We start from the raw sequence: 16,803 nt of genomic DNA on the forward strand, positions 1-16,803 counted from the left end.
GGAATCAGAGGGAACAGTCACATGGGCATGGGAGAGGAGAAGCAAAGTCCGTAAGGGAGAAGGGAACAGACAAAGACCCACACTACGTGACATGGTTTATTAAATGCCAAGGCGGGCGACAGAACTTGGAATTAAAGGCAGGCTGTTATCTGCACAGAACCGCTGCGTTCTTGCCAGCGTGGTGGGGGCAATGGCTGCTTTTGCTCACGGCCTGGAAACTGCCCAAATTAGGGGGCAGAAGGCAAGTGTTGGCAGTCATCTTCCATCTTGGTAGAACTATGGCTTGTTTTCTGGACTGGGACTTTGTCTGCTCCACCTTCATCTGATCAGTAATGATATCCAGCTGTGAAAACAGGGAAACACACAATAAGAAGAAAATGCACAAGGCAGGAACACCTTTTCACCTCCAATTACCAGTATTCCAGAAGTTAGTGAAGGAAATACCACAGGCTACACACAGAACGTTGTGAGGGAACCTGCAAATGACTCTTGCTCATCAGTGTTAGACTTAGTCCTCTGCAGCCCTCTTCATCCTCAAGTGTCCCTACTCTCTAAGCATTCAAACTGGGCATTCTTTGGAACACTACTCCTAAAATACAGCTTCCGCATTCACCTTGAAAACGTTGAAAAGGATCTGCCTTTGAAAAGGCAAACATCTTCCTGCTGCAACCAGGCCCTAACGCAGCCTTCAGTGCGGCATGTCTTTGTCTGGTGCCTGTTCTCCTATTACCATTTGTACGGTTATTTTGTCTATTCTCCCTTTCTTTCCCTTCACTCTTTCCCTTACGGCTTTGCAGAAGAAGAAGGGCACTCTGTATTTTGCACACCCCCCAATGACCAGAGGTCTTCAGCCCGCCCCCATACAGTTGTGTACTCTTCTGATGCTTAGCAGTTGTTTTAGCATAAAGAAGGTGTGTTTTGGAACCACAAAGGGATTCTAACTTGAGGCTCAGAAGCGTAAGCTTGCTCACAGATATGCTTTAAGAGGGGTTGAGAATAACATTTATGAATGCTGACCTGAGCCACGCAGGCTTCAGTGGTGCTTCCGGTGGAGCTTAGCGTTGTTTTCGTCTAGACGCTGACGAGCTCTGAAAAAGTCAGATGCATGCAAGAATTATATTTGGTTACAGTTTGGCAAAGCTACTCTCCAGGTCTTTGACCAACATTCGACTTCTGAGAGTGGAAGGGATTAATGGCATCTAAACACAAAAACATCATTTGATTTGAGGTTTTTGGAGAGCTTGCATCCATTGTGGAAAAGTACCGCCAATGCTGTGTATTTATGTGGCTTCTTCTGGAAGATGCATCACCTGCATAAAGAGTCAGGGATATCCTCCCCTGCCTAAGGAAATCTCAAATCTCAGACATGCTGCTGAAATGGCAGCCAAAGCCGTAGACTTCACAGAATCAGATTCTACTATCTAGAAGGCTCCTACTTCTTTAAGCATTCTTAGTTTGTTGTCATGACAATAGGACATGCAGTTCCTCTTTTCTGCCTTACATCGCTGTACTGGGTGTACGTGGCAAGGTTTTGGCTGTAACGGGCTGCAGGGTTGGCCTCTGTGAGAAGAGTCCAGGATCTCCACGCTGCAGCCTGTGGAGGAGCCCCCGGTGGAGCAGGTGGATGTGGCCTGGAGGAGGCTGCGGCCCATGGAGAGCCCCCGCAGGAGCAGGCCCCAGGCAGAGAGTGACTATGAGAGTGACTATAGGCATATTTACTGACGTAATGTTGGTCAGGTATACAAGAGGGATTTTAGGAGGAGAACGTACAAGGAAAAAGCAGCATCTTGCTTTCACTCCAAAACCCAGTCTGGACATACCTTTGCAAGTCATTTTCTAGACCTTCTCTGAGCTTTTGTTCCTCCAGATAGTAGCGCTTGTACCTTTCCAGTTTTGCCTGAATGGACTCATCTGGAAAAGTATGCTCTTGTGGTGTCTTTCTCCCTCCATCCTCCTCTTCAGAGTCAGCACCTCTGCTTCTGTGCTTTAGGTTCTTTCTCAGAGAAGCACAAGGAGGGGATCTTGTCAGCTCTTGCATGTCTGGAGAGGCTGCCCGTGTCTGAAGCAGATAATGAAATTTCCATCACCACAAAGAAGAAGAGAACCATCCCCCCATCAGTCACACATACCCAGTTTCAAGGGCCCAGCCTCACTCAGGGGAGGCCACTTGCCTCCTCACTACCACCAGCAGTGAAGGCAGAAGCCGGAAACTCCCACAGGTCAACCATTCATTTTAGTCTGAAGGAGAAAGTAAGCCTTTTCCAAAGGCTCCATACACATTTCACAGGGACTTCTGTGCCTGTGGAGAACAGCGCCTCACAGAAAGAATGAGGGGCAAGACCCCAAATACAAACATCACCTGCGACTTCTGGTCCGAGCACTTGTTCCTTGTCAGGCTCTTTCTTATCTCTGTCTCATGCTGTTGCTTTTGCCTGTGACCCACCTTGTAAGTCTTCAGAAGAGCTTTGATGCATGCCACCTCTTCTTGCAGCTGGCCATTGCTCTTCTCCAGTTTTTCCTGAGACCCACGCAGAGCAGACAGCTCTTCTTGCAGGTCGCAATTTTGTGCTTCTAGCTGCCTGCGTTTTCCAGACTCCATCTCCAGCTGCTGCGAAAGTTCATTGAGCTGTGGAGAGCAATGCATAAAGGGGTAGGGCGTCAAGATGGTCTTTGTCACCTTCTGACTCGGTATTAAAAGCAAAGTAAAGGCAGGCTCGTCTTTTAAGAGAAGAACAGCTTTAAGATCTTTGCTGACAGGATTCCCCAAGTTTCCATCCTTCCTCGGTTCTTTTGCTAGGGACGCTCTTGCCCAAAATGCTCCTCTGCTCATGGGACATCAAACACACCTCTACCCAGACACCAGAAAGAATGCCTATTGTGTGTGGGGGGAAGCGCTGCAGTGCAGAACGGACTAGGCACGAGCAACAAATACTCTTCCTGCCCTTACTCTGAAAGCTTTGGAAACAGTGCCTCAGGAGGCCACTTTGACAGAACTGCTGGAGGAACGCATTTTCTCTCTAGGTCAAAGCTGATGTTTGGTTGCAAGGATACGGAGGATATAGCAGATGTCCCATTAAGTCCCAAAGGCCAGCTGCGATGCTGTCTTACTCTTCTCCCCCAGAAATACACCTTTTCTACACCTTCTAAAAATACACTCGGGACGTTCCTGCCTTTTATAAATAGATAGAAAACGAACAAACAAAAATCCCTCAAAACAAACACAAACAAAAAATAAAAACAAACAAAAACCCGGAAACTTAATCTTCATTTTACACTGCCTAAACACAATGCCATTCCCTGTCATTTAAGAGAACTCTTCTAATGGCAGTGAAGCCACGAGAACGCTACGAGCCTTTGGACTAAGAATGAGCCACCACAAGGGCACTTGACTCCTTCTGCAATACCTGCTATGTATGACAACAGAAGGAGCATCAAGTAGAGAACAGACAACTCACAATACAAGAAGGAGCATAGAAAAGAACAACAGAGGTATGGACATTAACAGACAAAAAAAGAAACCACAAAATCCTGCAGAATCCAGAGCTCACCTTTGCTGTTAATTTATCAGCTTCACTGGCCCCTTCAGAGCAGCTGCTCATCATGTCTCTTGCAGTAGTGAACTGGGGCTCTCTTTCTCTGGCCTCATATTCTCTTAGTTTCTGCAGAGCTCCGTTCAGAAGCCTCCTTAACCTGTGCAGCAAATTAGTCAAGAAAACATTGAGGTAGGAGGTGAAGGAACTACCAGCCTGTTTCACATTCTCAGACATAAACAGCATAGAGAAGCCTTGCTTCTTCTTTAACACGCTTGACAGACCAGGAGTTACTGAGAAAAAACAGCAGTCCAGTGCCGCAGATCACTTGGAGGGTCCACCTTGCACCTGAACGGAGGAATAAATGGAGAAGGGACTTCCTGCCCTCCCAGGAGAATTGCAGGGCAACCTGCACTTGAAGTTCTTTTGGCAGCTCTGTAAAACCATAGGCACGTGTACAGAAGAGCCTTGTAAGACCTAGCGTGAGGCTTGAATTTGCTCACAGACAGTTACCCTCACCTATTTTTACATTCAGCCTCCATGAAGCTTGATTTCTACTCTATGGGATCTCTCTTTAAAGTGCTAACAAGCCATACCTGCGACATTCTCTCCGCAGTTCGCTGTTGCTTTTCATTTCCTGCTCGAGGCGCACTTCGACTGGGCATTTCAACTCGACCAGCTTCTCTTCTGTTCTCTGACACTGATGCTTTCAAAACAGAAACGATACATGGTAGAACCAGCACAGGGACAGCATCTACATGTGGTATGTGCAGATAGCCTAGGCAGAACTCGGTAGCAGTACTGGGGAAGCAGGAGTAGCAGGGCTTCCCCTTCCCTTGAACGTGCCCTGCCATAAAAGCAGGAGGGTTTCCCAGGGCTCCCCTGGTCTTTTCACCCACTACCTGCCCAGCAGGTATTCAAAGACTAAAATAGTCATTCACAGAAAGCGTTCCCATACCTGCTGGTGTGGATGCCCGTCTGCGGTTGTCTGTGCTGACTGAAAGGCAGTTACCAAGTCCTCCGGGTGATTACGAGCCTACAGAAGCACAAAAAGAAGCGAAAAGTCATGCTGCGTGCAACTTTCCTGCCTCACACCTCTCTGCCGCTCTTCCCCTCCTGCCAGTCTCAGTAGAGTACAGGGCTCATGTTCACCTCCCTCCTCCCCAGGCAGACAAGAAGAATCATTTGCTTCACAGAGGCCACAGATGAAAGCCCCTCCTTTACGCCAAGAGGAACTGCTTTATTAGCCACAGCGCGGCATGTCAGGTCGGGGCTGTGCAGCATTGTGCAAACTTGACTACCACCTCTCACGCAGGAGGAATATCTCAAGTGCAGCCTGAGATCTTCAATATCACCACTGGTCTAAAGCAGAAAATACCTAGACCAGTGCATTCCAGTGAACCCTTATTTTTTCTAGTGCTAAGAACTTCCTGGTGTTGTAGGACTTGCCGTAGTATCATGGGAAAACTCTCAAAACCAGAAAGCTGGGGAACAGACCGGCAGGATTTTCAGAGCAGCTTACAGTCAGCACAGCTGGTCAAGAACTCGGCTCCCCTAAGCTTGGCAGAAAAATCTCATCTTACTTTGTCCCCACAGAACTACTTAGCTAGGCGCAGGAGCTCACAGGGAAGAGGGAAGTTTATCACTGACTTACTGAGGCAGAGGCTTGCTGGTGTCTCTGAAGGGCTTCAATCAGTCTGCTTTGTTGCTGGATTGTGGCTTCCAATCTGTCACTTCCAGCTTTGAGTCTGAAAGAGAAATACAGGCCTTATTGGGGAACTCCACAAGAGCACACAGTTGGAAAGAACAGTGTGCAAGAACATAAGCTAAAGCAAAGGCTTCTTTCCAAATCCTGTATTAACTTTCTGTGATGTGACGAGGCAATTCCCTCGCGTTCACACAGTCCCAGAAAGCAGCGTCTCGCCCCTCTGTCTTACTACCCTGCCTACCCTTGCATGCGTTCTTCCAGCTTTTGGAGAGCTCCAGTTCCAAAGAATGGCTCCAGAAAGCCTTGCACTTTCTGGGAAGAAGCTGCTGCTTCTCTCTTCTTATCCTCCAGTACAGTCTCCAGGTATTTTACCCAGACCTCAGACTCAATACACGCTTGTTCCGATGCCTCCACCTGCAAAACCAAAGGAAGAATCAATCCATGGTGGTCAGCCTAGTCTTTAGGGAGGGAAATTGACTGCTTCCACTCTCAAACCCCCATGCATGTTACTTCACTGCATTTTGTACTAACCCCTCTCCTATAGCTCTGTAGATTTTCTACAGAATTTCCTGAACGCTGGCACAAAACTCAGCCTGCTTTGTCTGCGACTCTGGCACAGACACTGCCAATGCTGGTCCCAACACAGAGACATGAAAAAAAATTTACAACCGTTGTCAGAGCACACCCAAGTGGTGCCGCACCCTCTGTGTCTCAGAGCACACCCAAGTTTTGAGAAAGCGCAAACTGCTCTGGTCAAACCTACCCCCTGGAAGGTGCCTCCTAACGCACTGCTTTGTCCCTCCAGCTTGTGAAAAGCTCCCCAAAGGGCCCGTTGTGTTGGTCACCAGCAGAGAGGGGGAAGAAGGGAAGAGAAAGGACAACCACCCTTGGATTTATCCCTATAGTGCAGCCTTTCCATACCTTAGCTTTAACCATCTCCAATTCCTCTTGCAAGCACTCTGCGTCTTTCTCAGTGTCACTGAGCTGGCTCTCAGTAGCTTCAGGTGGGGCTTCTGACACGGACAGACTTTCAGGAGCACCAGGAAGCTCAAGCTGCAGCTGTCTGTCTTGATCCTAAAGAAATGGTGTTCCGTGAGCATGACAAAGTCAGTGAGAACATGGGAATATGAGCTGTGCTTTTACTCATTAGGTTCTACAACTAGGTCAGTCTTCTGACTGAAACAAAGGATTGGAAGTGCACCACCACCAGGCACAGCTGGGGACCTCTCTCCATCTTTCTTAGCCTCAACTATCAGCAGCTCTTTGTGAGGGTTTCTGTTTCTTAAAACAGAGGGAAGGCTTAACGTTTTTTCTCTTCTTGGAACATAGCCTGAGAGACTGGGCAGGGGCTTTCTACCTACGCAAAAAGGCGGGCAGTGGAGAATGGAATCTGCAGAACTATTGTTGCCTCCAATGGCATTTCAGCAGTTGTAAAGCAGAAGCCAGACTTCGTTCTGCCAGAGCTTAAGCATGGCCTGGAATCTCCCTGCTGCTTCTGAGAACATGCTCGCGGCCAAGGAATGCACGCTGAAAGCAGAGCTGCAAGCCCTCAATGCTATTCTCTGGTATCTCTTCGTTGTTGGCGTTAAGAATTGCCACATAAAGGTTACCGGAGCACTGGTGAAGTATGGTGAAAAGCAACAGTCCACTCCCGGCCAGCCCCTTTGAGAAGCTCAGAAGATTTTAAGCAGCAGGAATAATCTTTGCTGCTTCATTATGTAGAACATGCTTTCCCTAGACTGGAACTCTAACTGAAAGGCCAGCTGCAGCGAGACCCAGTTCTCCCAGCAGTTTCACCAGCCCAGCGCAAACTGAACAGCTGGGCTGGAGCACAAGTAGTTCAAGGGCCCCAGTCACAAACAAGTGGCAGAGGCAGCAACAGAGGTAAGCGAGCCCAGAGGTAAACTTGCCCCAAAGTAAGCGAGCCAAATGGGAGCCCAGTGGGTCCTTCACAGAAAGTACCTTGCGATCCCAGGGCAATTCAGCCTCTTCCTCCTGCTCTGCTCCTACAGCTGGCAGGGCACCTACAAGGGATGGACGAAGCGAGACAGTGTGAGCATTCCTGGCACTCTGCTTTTCCCTGCCAGTCAAGCCCTGCCCCCAAATACGGGAAGCGGTCTGACATCAGGCCACATTAGTTGTCCTCATCAGCTCTTCCACACTTCAGGATCCTACCTTCTCCATCCAAAGCAAGTGTGGCCAGTGCAAAGCGCTCAGTCCTCGGAGAGCAGAATCTGCTGGGGACTGCTGTGTCTTGTGCAGCGCCAGCAGAAGCTTCTCCCGTCTTTTCACAGCGTGCATGTTCTACCAGTTTCTTGCAAAGGCTACACGCAGATAGAGAGAACATACAGGCAGTCAGATCCAAAACATCCTTGCCTAGTATCCTTGCTCTTGCCTAGGACAGCAACTGACTTGGAACCAGTTCAGAACTGTCTGTGTGCGGTGTCAGTCTCCCCATGATGGTGGACCTGCTACACCACCAGGGATCTCTTTGAGGGTTTATCTAAAGGGACACTGGTAAGATCCCCACTGAAAGAAAAGGTGCCTCTTTCCTGGTCAGTGGAGCGGAACTGGGCTTAGCAACACAAGCGGGATTTCTAAGAAAGCCTTGTGGGTGGAAGTTCTCCTCTACTTCCAAATCCTCTCTTGACTTGGGAAGGTGATTTATGAGAAGACATCACCGAGCCCAGCTTCAAGAAAGGTCTGAAGATATCGTTAAGCCTTTGTGCATCTATCACAAAGGGTGACAAATCAGCATGGACACTCTGACAACTCAGCCGCTCTAACAGTGACGTACAAAACACTCACTCAGAATGTCCCGACCGGAGAGCATAATCCACAGCCGTATCGCAAGCAATGTTGGCACCGTAGGAAAGAAGTAGCTCTATTACATCCGTTTCCCCAGCAGAAGCGGCAAGCATAAGAGCAGTCCTAAAGCATCCAAAAGATGGTATGAAACATAGCAGCATTTGCAGGCTCTGTGTTGTTGTTATTCTAATCCCTGTTTCCTCCCCAAACAATTCCCTCCCCGATTCCTACAAGCACAGCGAAAGCAAAGCCACACACAGGGGAGTGCTGGAGGACTGAGGCTGGAAGGCACCTCCAGACAGCTCCTGGCCAGCCGCCTCCCCAGAGCAGACTCAGCCACGAGGCCAGAGCACGTTGCTCAAGGCTTCTTCCACTCTGCTCTTCAAAGCCTCATAGGATGGAGGCTGCTCAAACCCCTGGTGCCACCTGCTCCCCTGATTAACCTTCCTCATGCTGAGAGGGTTTCTCCTAAGCAGCTGTGGGAAGGCCTCTTGTTTCACTTGATGCCCATTGTCTCTTGGACAACACTGACTCTCCTTCTCCTGTTCATTCCAGTGACAATGCTAAGGAGAGCCACATGCACTTTGGAGCAATGCCTCACCTTCCAAAGAAATTTCGAGCACACACATTCGCTCCTTTTTGAAGAAGAAACTTTACCATCTCTTTATGATGGCTGGAGATGGCAAGAAGAAGCGGGGTATTTCTCTCCTGAAAGGATAAAGAATCCCCGTCAGAACAACCCAGACGAATTAAGTGCCTTTCCCAAAGAGCAGTGCTGCCCAGATTCAAAACTTACACAGTCCTTTGCTTCAAGGTGTGCACCATGCTCAACTAACATCTCTGCTACAGACGTGTTAGGAGCTGCGGCAGCCAGGTGAAGGGCAGACTTGCCTCTGTAACCTTCCAGGTTTGGGTCGGCACGGTGCTCTAGCAGAATCGCCACGCATTCTTCATGCTGGCTCTCCACTGCCTGCAAACAACACAAAGAAAAGGAAGGACTTGTGCCGTGTTTCACTCTGTCACAGCTACAGCAGCTTCCCAGTGCTGGAAGATAAGAGCGTCTTCCGAGATGAGCTAGTGTACGCCTATTACGTGCCGATTACAACTTTCATGTTTCTCTACAGGTCGGTGTGAAGAATGCGGCAAGACACTTGTCATTGGAAGCACAATTGATAAAGCCCCACTTAGAGCAGAGTAACGTGTTCCACATACCATCATGAGTGGCGATCTGCCAGTGTTGTCAAAAAGGTTCAGCAGGCACTTCTCTTGCACCAGGAATCGAACAACGTCTGCATGGCCGTTCGCACAAGCAAGGTGCAGCGGTGTCCTAAAACCAAAATAAATTAGCTTTCCACAGGCAGGCAATGCCCCAAATCACTTCTGGCTGTGGAACACGCGCAGGGCCACAAGTCTCCACTTGCCAATGCCAAGCAGAACGTAAGCTTTGGAGGCTGTGGAACTCCATGAAGAGTGCGAAGTCAGTGTAAGTCTCCAAGTTTTTCCACAATCACTCGAGCGGCAGAAGGGCGGTGAATGCCCTGACGCTGATCACCCACAGGACAGGAGAGAACTGCTAATGCCCGAGCGGCTGCTAAACAACCCCACAGGGAGAGGACAGGGCAGTGGCAGTCGGCAGCACACCCTTCAAGCAGCGCTCGAGCCGCCCCAGCAATTCCAAGCAAAGCTGGATTGTTCCCCTCTGCCAGCTGAGAGGGAAAAGCCCTCTCAGTGACCAGCTCTTGAAGGGAATGACGACACGGGCTCCAAGATAGTCGAGAAATGGAGACCCTTTATTGTCCCAATGCCAGATCTTACATAGTTTTTCTGAGCCCCTCCACGCGCTGCACGTGGCTGGCAAACATAGTTACAGACTTCTGGTTGGTGCATTCCTTTTGATCACGCGTAGCCCTCTATAGGCCCGTCCGAGCCTAACAACTCCTCCTTAGTGGTTCCCACTTTCTCTTACTCTAGCCTGGTTACCACTCTATGCCTCTGAGTAACCTTCTTCTTAACCCGTCGCGCACTGCTGTATCAATCAGATCCAGTTTGTCACTGAACGGGTCACACCCATAAGCTCTGACCCAGGGTTCCAGAGGAGGCGGTGCCCTTGCTGCCGTGCTCCTGACTCTGCCCTGGGCTTCAGCCGTCTCTCTGCACGGGGCTGAAGGTTTTGCCAAGGGCTGGTAGGAGCATGTGCTCCCGACTATGTCCAGTGCCACTGACTTCAGGGCGAGAGGCTGCCTGGCCGGACAACGCCCAGCCTCAGCCCTCCATCGCCTCAGCTCTTGCTGACACCTGCTGCAGAAGGAGGGTTGGTGCCAGAGCCGCGTACGCAGCGGCACCAGGCTGAAGCTCGCACGCCACGGGAGAGCGATCCCACCCCAAGCCTTTAAGCGCACCCCCCAGCCCCTCACCGCTTTGCCTGGTCTCGACGGTTTTTGCCTCGTTTCTTCAGCCACCAGTGCCGCCTCAGCCGGGCCAGGTCGCCACGGGCGGCCGCGCGGTGCAGCCCGTGCAGGCCCTCCTCTGGCAGCTGGTGGGCATCGCTGTCTCTGGACAGGGAAGTGCTGCTGGGCATCGGATGCTCCTGGCCCCGGTGGAGGAGCCCCAGGAGCCTCTGCATGCTGCAGCAAGGATGTGGGCACAAGCCCACCTGGGGCCACCAGAGCCCTGCGGGCCCTGCTTGGGTCCGACACGGACAGGCGCAGGGGCAGGGGAGCCGAGCCCCGAGCAGCGGCTGTGGCCTGGTGCTCCCAGGCAGGGCAGGGACGCACCGAGGCTCCCAGCCAGGGCAGCGCTGTTGCTCCCACAGCAGAGGCAACAGCACTGAGCACTCCTGCTGGCAGGGGTGCACATACACTGCGTCTCAGCGATGGTGGCACATTGTGTCACAATGGGCATCACCAGGGGCGTCACAAGTGTCCTCTTAAGTTGGAGGGCCACACCCCCCCACAGTCCAGCAGTGACTGCGGCACTTTCTGGCTCCTGCCTTAAGAGCTCTTTGTGCCTCAGTTGACGTTCTTCCGCAGCGTGGATGGGGATCTCGGGCCATGCGATGGGGCAGGGCTCCTCAGGAGGCATCGAGAACGTGCCTGGCTGGCAGGGGCACTGCATTACTTCCCTGTGGCCATGGTTGAGCTGGCACCTGCCCCAGTTGTACTGGGTCTGTCTGGGATGGAGTTAACATTCCCTGCGGCAGCCCATATAGTGTTGTTCTCTGCACTGGTACAGAATCATAGAATCATAGAATCATTAAGGCTGGAAGAGACCTTCAAGATCACTGGTCCAACCATCACCCTACTACCAATGTCACTCACTAACCCACGTCCCTAAGCGCCAGGTCCAACCTTTCCTTGAACACCTCCAGGGACGGTGACGCCACCACCTCCCTGGGCAACCAGCTCCAATGTCTGACTGCTCTTTCTGAGAAGAAATGTCTCCTCATTTATAACCTTATCCTCCCCTGGTGCAACTTGAGGCCATTCCCTCCAATCCTGTCACTAGTTACCTGAGAGAAGAGGTGGACCCCCAGCTCCCCACACCTTCCTTTCAGGTAGTTGTAGACAGCAATAAGGTCTCCCCTGAGGTCTCTCCAGCTTTATAGCCCTTTTCTGGACACGTTCCAGGGCCTTGATGTCCTTCTTGCACTGAGGAGCCCAAAGCTGAACACAGTACTCAAGGTGCAGCCTCACCAGAGCAGAGTACAGGGGAAAAATCACCTCCCTGGTGCTGCTGGCTACACTTTTCCTGATACAAGCCAGGATGCCGTTGGCCTTCTTGGACACCTGGGCACACTGCTGGCTCACGTTCAGGCGAGCATCGACCAACACCCCCAGATCCTTTTCCTCTGCACAGCTCTTGAGCCACTCTCCCCCAAGCCTGTAGCAAGAGTCTTTTTGTAGCAAGAGTCACTGATGAGCAAGAGTCATTTGCAGGTTCCCTTTAGATGTTCTGTGTGTAGCCTGTGGTATTTCCTTCACTAACTTCTGAAATGCTTGTAGTTGGAGGTGAAAACGTGTTCCTTCCTTAAGCATTCCCCTCTTATTGTGCGTTTCCCTATTTTCACAGCTGAACATTATTACTGATCAGATGAAGGTGGAGCAGACGAAGTCCCAGTCCAGAAAACAAGCCATAGTTCTACCAAGATGGCAGTAGACTGCGAGCACTTGCCTTCTGCCCTGTAATTCGGGCAGTTTCCAGGCAGTGAGCAAGAGCAGTCATTGGCCCCGCCATGCTGGCATGAATGCGGCGGTTCTGTGCAGATAACAGCCTGCCTTTAATTCCAAGTTCTGTCACCCTCCTTGGTATTTAACAAACCATGTCATGTAGTGCAGGTCTTTGTCTTCTTCTCCCTTCCGGGCTTTGCTTCTCCCCTCCCCTACTCATTTGACCGTTCCCTCTAATTCCCGCCGCTGGCAGGGGCACAGCATTACTTCCGCATGGCTGTGGTTGATCTGGCAGCTGTCCTAGCTCACCCCGACACTCTCCCGGGCACAGGGCAGCACCGTACCCACATCCAGGGACAGGTCCCCCCTGACGTCCAGCTCCTGCGGGGCCATTCTTCACTTGTGCTGCCACAGTGCTGTCGCTGGGTTGGTGACAGCGGCTGAAGGTGTCCCCGTGCTCCAGACCGTCTGGGTGCAGAGGGCCCTCCCCGAATTTGCCAGAGGAATGGCAGAAGATCTCTTCCTATAGGAGTATTGGGTTTACATAGCAAGGTTTTATTTGCAGGGCGCTGCAGGGGTAGCCTCTGTGAGAAGAGTCCAGAAGATGCCCATGTTAGATAAGGGCCAGATTCCGTTGGCTCCAAAGGGACCTGATGCTGGCCAGAGATGAGCCAAAAATTGCTGTTTGTGCATCTGTGAAAGCATATTTAAGAAAGGGAAGACAAACAAACAAAACTGTGGAACAACAGCAGCTGGGAGAGTAAGAAGAAAAGGTTAAAAAGTTCTACTCTGATGAATACAACTTACTTCATCCCGACGGCCACCCGGACGACCACCAGAGAGTAATACGCAAGCGCAGAAGGACTGATAAGATAATTAGCATACAAAGCGGGTCTAGGTGGAGCTAGGAAATGAATATGCATAGATCTGTTGTGACACTTAATGCATATGTAATATTTTAGGAGATAAAAAAGAACTGAGTGAACAAATCGGACGAAGTTAGATTTGGGCAGGCATGCCCTTAACTTCCGGCGGCTAATAAAAGCACCTTCACATAATCACTTTGTGGATTATGTGTCTTTATGAAAGCTAACGTACAGACACCAAGCTCAGTGCAGAAGGAGGGCAGGAGGTGCTGCAGGTGCCAGAGCTGAAGTTCCCCTGTGGCCTATGGAGAGGCCCCTGGTGGAGCAGGCTGTCCCCCTGCAGCCCATGGGTCCCACACGGAGCAGATCTCCACGCTGCAGCCCGTGGAGGAGCCCCCGGTGGAGCAGGTGGATGTGGCCTGGAGGAGGCTGCGGCCCATGGAGAGCCCCCGCAGGAGCAGGCCCCGGGCCGGAGCTGCAGCCCGTGGAGAGGAGCCCATGCAGGAGCAGGGGGTCTGGGGGGAGCTGCTGCCCGTGGGGGACTTGTGCTGGAGCAGTTTGCTCCTGGGGGATGGACCCCATGGTACGGACCCATGTTGGAGCAGTTCTTGAAGAGCTGCTGCCTGTGGGCAGCCCCCGCAGGCTCATTTTGGGAAGGACGGCATCCTGTGGGAGGAACCCCACGTGGAGCAGAGGCAGAGAGTGACTATGCAATTATAGGCATATTTACTGACGTAATGTTGACCAGGTATACAAGAGGGATTTTAGGAGGAGAACGTACAAGGAAAAAGCAGCACCTTGCTCTCACTCCAAAACCCAGTCTGGACATACCTTTGCAGGTCATTTTCTAGAGCTCTTCTAAGCTTTTGTTCCTCCAGATAGTAGCGCTTGTACCTTTCCAGTTTTGCCTGAATGGACTCATTTGGAAAAGTATGCTCTTGTGGTGTCTTTTTCCCTCCATCCTCCTCTTCAGAGTCAGCATCTCTGCTTCTGTGCTTTAGCTTCCTTCTTAGCAAAGCACAAGGAGTGGATCTCATCAGTTCTTGCATGTCTGGGGAGGCTGCCCGTGTCTGAAGCAAATAATGGAATTTCCTTTGGGAATTGAAATCAGTTCTCAACACATTACAATCCCACTTTTAGCAAACATTTTTCACTTTCTTATGGTTTATAATTTGTGAACAGTTGAAGTTTTTTTTTTTTTTTATAAGCTAAAAATGTAGCTAAACTTAAGAAATCCAATTATGATGTACTTGGATCCACAATAACACACTTAAGAGTCCTTTTTGATAATTGTATATAGATGTAATATGCACAGGCCTACCTGAGTTTTTTCTAAACTGTCGTTAATACAATGAATCTATGTGGTTCTGAATATGCTAGGGTCTTCTCTTACACAAAAATCTCTTACTGTATTGAAAGCAAAGAAACATTTCTTGTTCCTCACTTAGAGGAAGCTTAAAGACATCCATTCTGCTTTGTCAACAGAAAGGTAGCTGTTAATCTTGCTGAGGATTAACAGACTGTGTGCATGGGATACAGTGCCATGGTGTTAGAGTGGACTGGGAACAAGCAAAACCGCTGCTGCACTCAGCATATCCACGGGCTACACAGGGTTCTCTCTATGAGTGGCACACCAGGAGCACCACCACAGCTCCAGCTCTCCACCTAGACAGAGCTGAAGCTGTTACAGTCTCTACCTGCAGCATGCATGTAACTACCTCATTCTCTTCAAAGACCCAGGGCATGCAATGCAGAAAAACACAAACTGCCCAGATAGCTTTTCTGAGTTGTACCCCCCCCCCTATAAACGCAGGAGTTGCAAAGCAGGTGTAGCAAATCACCAGATGATGAGCAGCACATAGTTATCAGCCCAGCAAGTCTTTACTGCAGTTTTTACTTGTTGGTAAACAAAATACACGCTGTCATTGTGTACTGGGGGAGGATAAAGACTGGAAACAGAGAATTTGACTGCCATTATGTACCTCAGATCTACGCAAGACTGTGAGCTAAATTAGCTAGCTGTAGCGAATCACGTCAAAGGAAAGTTAGTCATTCAATGGACTAACTCAAGCGCCAAAGCTTACACAACACTTAAGCCCTATTTGGAAATCTTCCTGTGGTACATGCATCTTGTACTGGGTATCAGAACAGGAATGAATCGCCTCATGCAGCCACGAATAGAAACAGCATTTACTAGATGGTGCTCAGAGAAAGCTACAGATTAGCTAAGTAGAACGCATTGAGAGGATGAAGAAATACATCATGAAATACCAGTATCTAATAAATAAATAAATATAATTATCTAAAAGAAATTAAAAACAGAAATGGATTGAAACTAATTTTAAATTTAGTATCTTCAGCATCATCCATACAAAGAGACTAAAGACATAATATTAACAAAAAGGGGAAAAAAACACAAATACAGAAACCTGATAGTTGGTTTAGTAACAGCTTCTAGTAATTCATTTTGCAACCTTTTCAGCTAATAATGAACTGTTCCTGTTGTGCCTAAATGGCTATCTGTATTCACAGGCCCCATCAGAAGACCCTAACTTCAAAGCATAAAACTGTAAATTTCAGCCCAACTACCTACCACGGTCCTTACCCATTAGAGCTGCCTCTGCAATCAGTTTTTATTGATCCCATTCTGAAACACGCGATATTTGGCAGGGAGCATAGTGCCTCTGTCTCTGCTGGGGACTATGCTGCAAACCAGATGCTTTTATGGCTGAGCATGCTGCCACTTGAAAAAGAACTTGAGAAAAAACACTTCCTCCAGGGAAGAGCACTGGGATGGATTGTGTTTACTCTATATTACCATCTCATAAATAAAATTCTACCAATTCTTCTAAGGTATCTGGAAGAAAACAGATACACCTAGCTAAAAATGCATTTTGTTCTCCATTTCTCCATTAAATGGTTGTGCTAATTAAGGAGATGCTCTCAAAATAGCTGCTCATAGAATTATGTTTTACAAGCTGGATTTACTTGGCTGAAGTTTCAACAAAAGTTTTTTTTTTTTTAATTATTATTATTTTAGCTCTTCCTTCTACAGATCAGGTCTGAAACAACAGAGCACTGCTAATAAGCAACTGATAGAAGTGGCTGGTACATCAACCAGTTTGGTCAAAGAGAGCAATACTGCCAGAAGCAAATACGCTTGATAAAACCGTGAAGACTCATCCTAGAAAGGAAAATTAAGGCTTTAATAGCTATACTGTTATTAGTGATGAAAGAGAAGAAAGTATTTCAGAGGGCTGTATCTCCTCCCCTGGAAGTGGTACTATACTAAATATTTTCACTGCTAACGATAAGAAAATATGCACGCTATAATTAGGTTTTGATTGCCATCTCTTCACTTTTCACACACTCAGACGCACGAAGCAGCTCGTAAGCACAGGGAGGAGTGCTGCCAGGCTTGGCCACCTTGGGTAACGTCCCCCGAGACAGATGACGTCGCACCAACCGTACCACGGCACTACTCACAACTTACACTTTCTTACTGCAAGGTTTCGCCACTCTTCCCTACCTATTACTGAAGAAGATCCCCCAACCCCCTCTCCTTACACTGTGACATGCTCATTAAGCTCATCAGCGGCCCCACAATTAACCCCCTCCGCACGCCGCTGCCGCAGCAGCCGTTGAGCGGAGCCCCCGCGGCGCTATCACAAAATGGAGGCGGCCGCGGCCGGGCTGCGCATGCGGAGAGCCGCCCCGCGGCGGGC

The 16,803-nt window shown here is 49.6% G+C and overlaps 1 protein-coding gene across 10 annotated transcripts; it reads right to left on the reverse strand.

The window, feature by feature from the left end:
- Positions 1 to 83: 83 nt before the first annotated feature.
- Positions 84 to 16,763, reverse strand: LOC310881932 (uncharacterized protein). 10 transcript variants are annotated; one of them, XM_083799901.1, is made up of 18 exons: positions 16,646 to 16,763; positions 13,910 to 14,148; positions 9,259 to 9,373; positions 8,843 to 9,016; positions 8,648 to 8,754; positions 8,047 to 8,169; positions 7,414 to 7,562; positions 7,201 to 7,262; positions 6,160 to 6,312; positions 5,480 to 5,652; positions 5,185 to 5,278; positions 4,489 to 4,566; positions 4,127 to 4,236; positions 3,549 to 3,690; positions 2,444 to 2,626; positions 1,821 to 2,059; positions 1,018 to 1,088; positions 84 to 343 (listed from the first exon to the last, which is right to left on the reverse strand). In XM_083799901.1, exons 2-17 carry the CDS (start codon positions 14,125 to 14,127, stop codon positions 1,034 to 1,036), a joined length of 2,175 nt encoding a protein of 724 aa, XP_083656027.1. In that variant the 5' UTR covers positions 14,128 to 14,148; positions 16,646 to 16,763; the 3' UTR covers positions 84 to 343; positions 1,018 to 1,033. The 10 variants fall into 10 exon arrangements, with proteins under 10 accessions (XP_083656027.1, XP_083656025.1, XP_083656026.1 ...); XM_083799899.1 differs by having other exon boundaries at positions 16,572 to 16,704; XM_083799900.1 differs by having other exon boundaries at positions 13,910 to 14,170; positions 16,572 to 16,666.
- Positions 16,764 to 16,803: the final 40 nt, after the last annotated feature.

Source organism: Anser anser, assembly GCF_964211835.1.
Source record: "Anser anser genome assembly, chromosome: 1".
NCBI lineage: Eukaryota > Metazoa > Chordata > Aves > Anseriformes > Anatidae > Anser > Anser anser.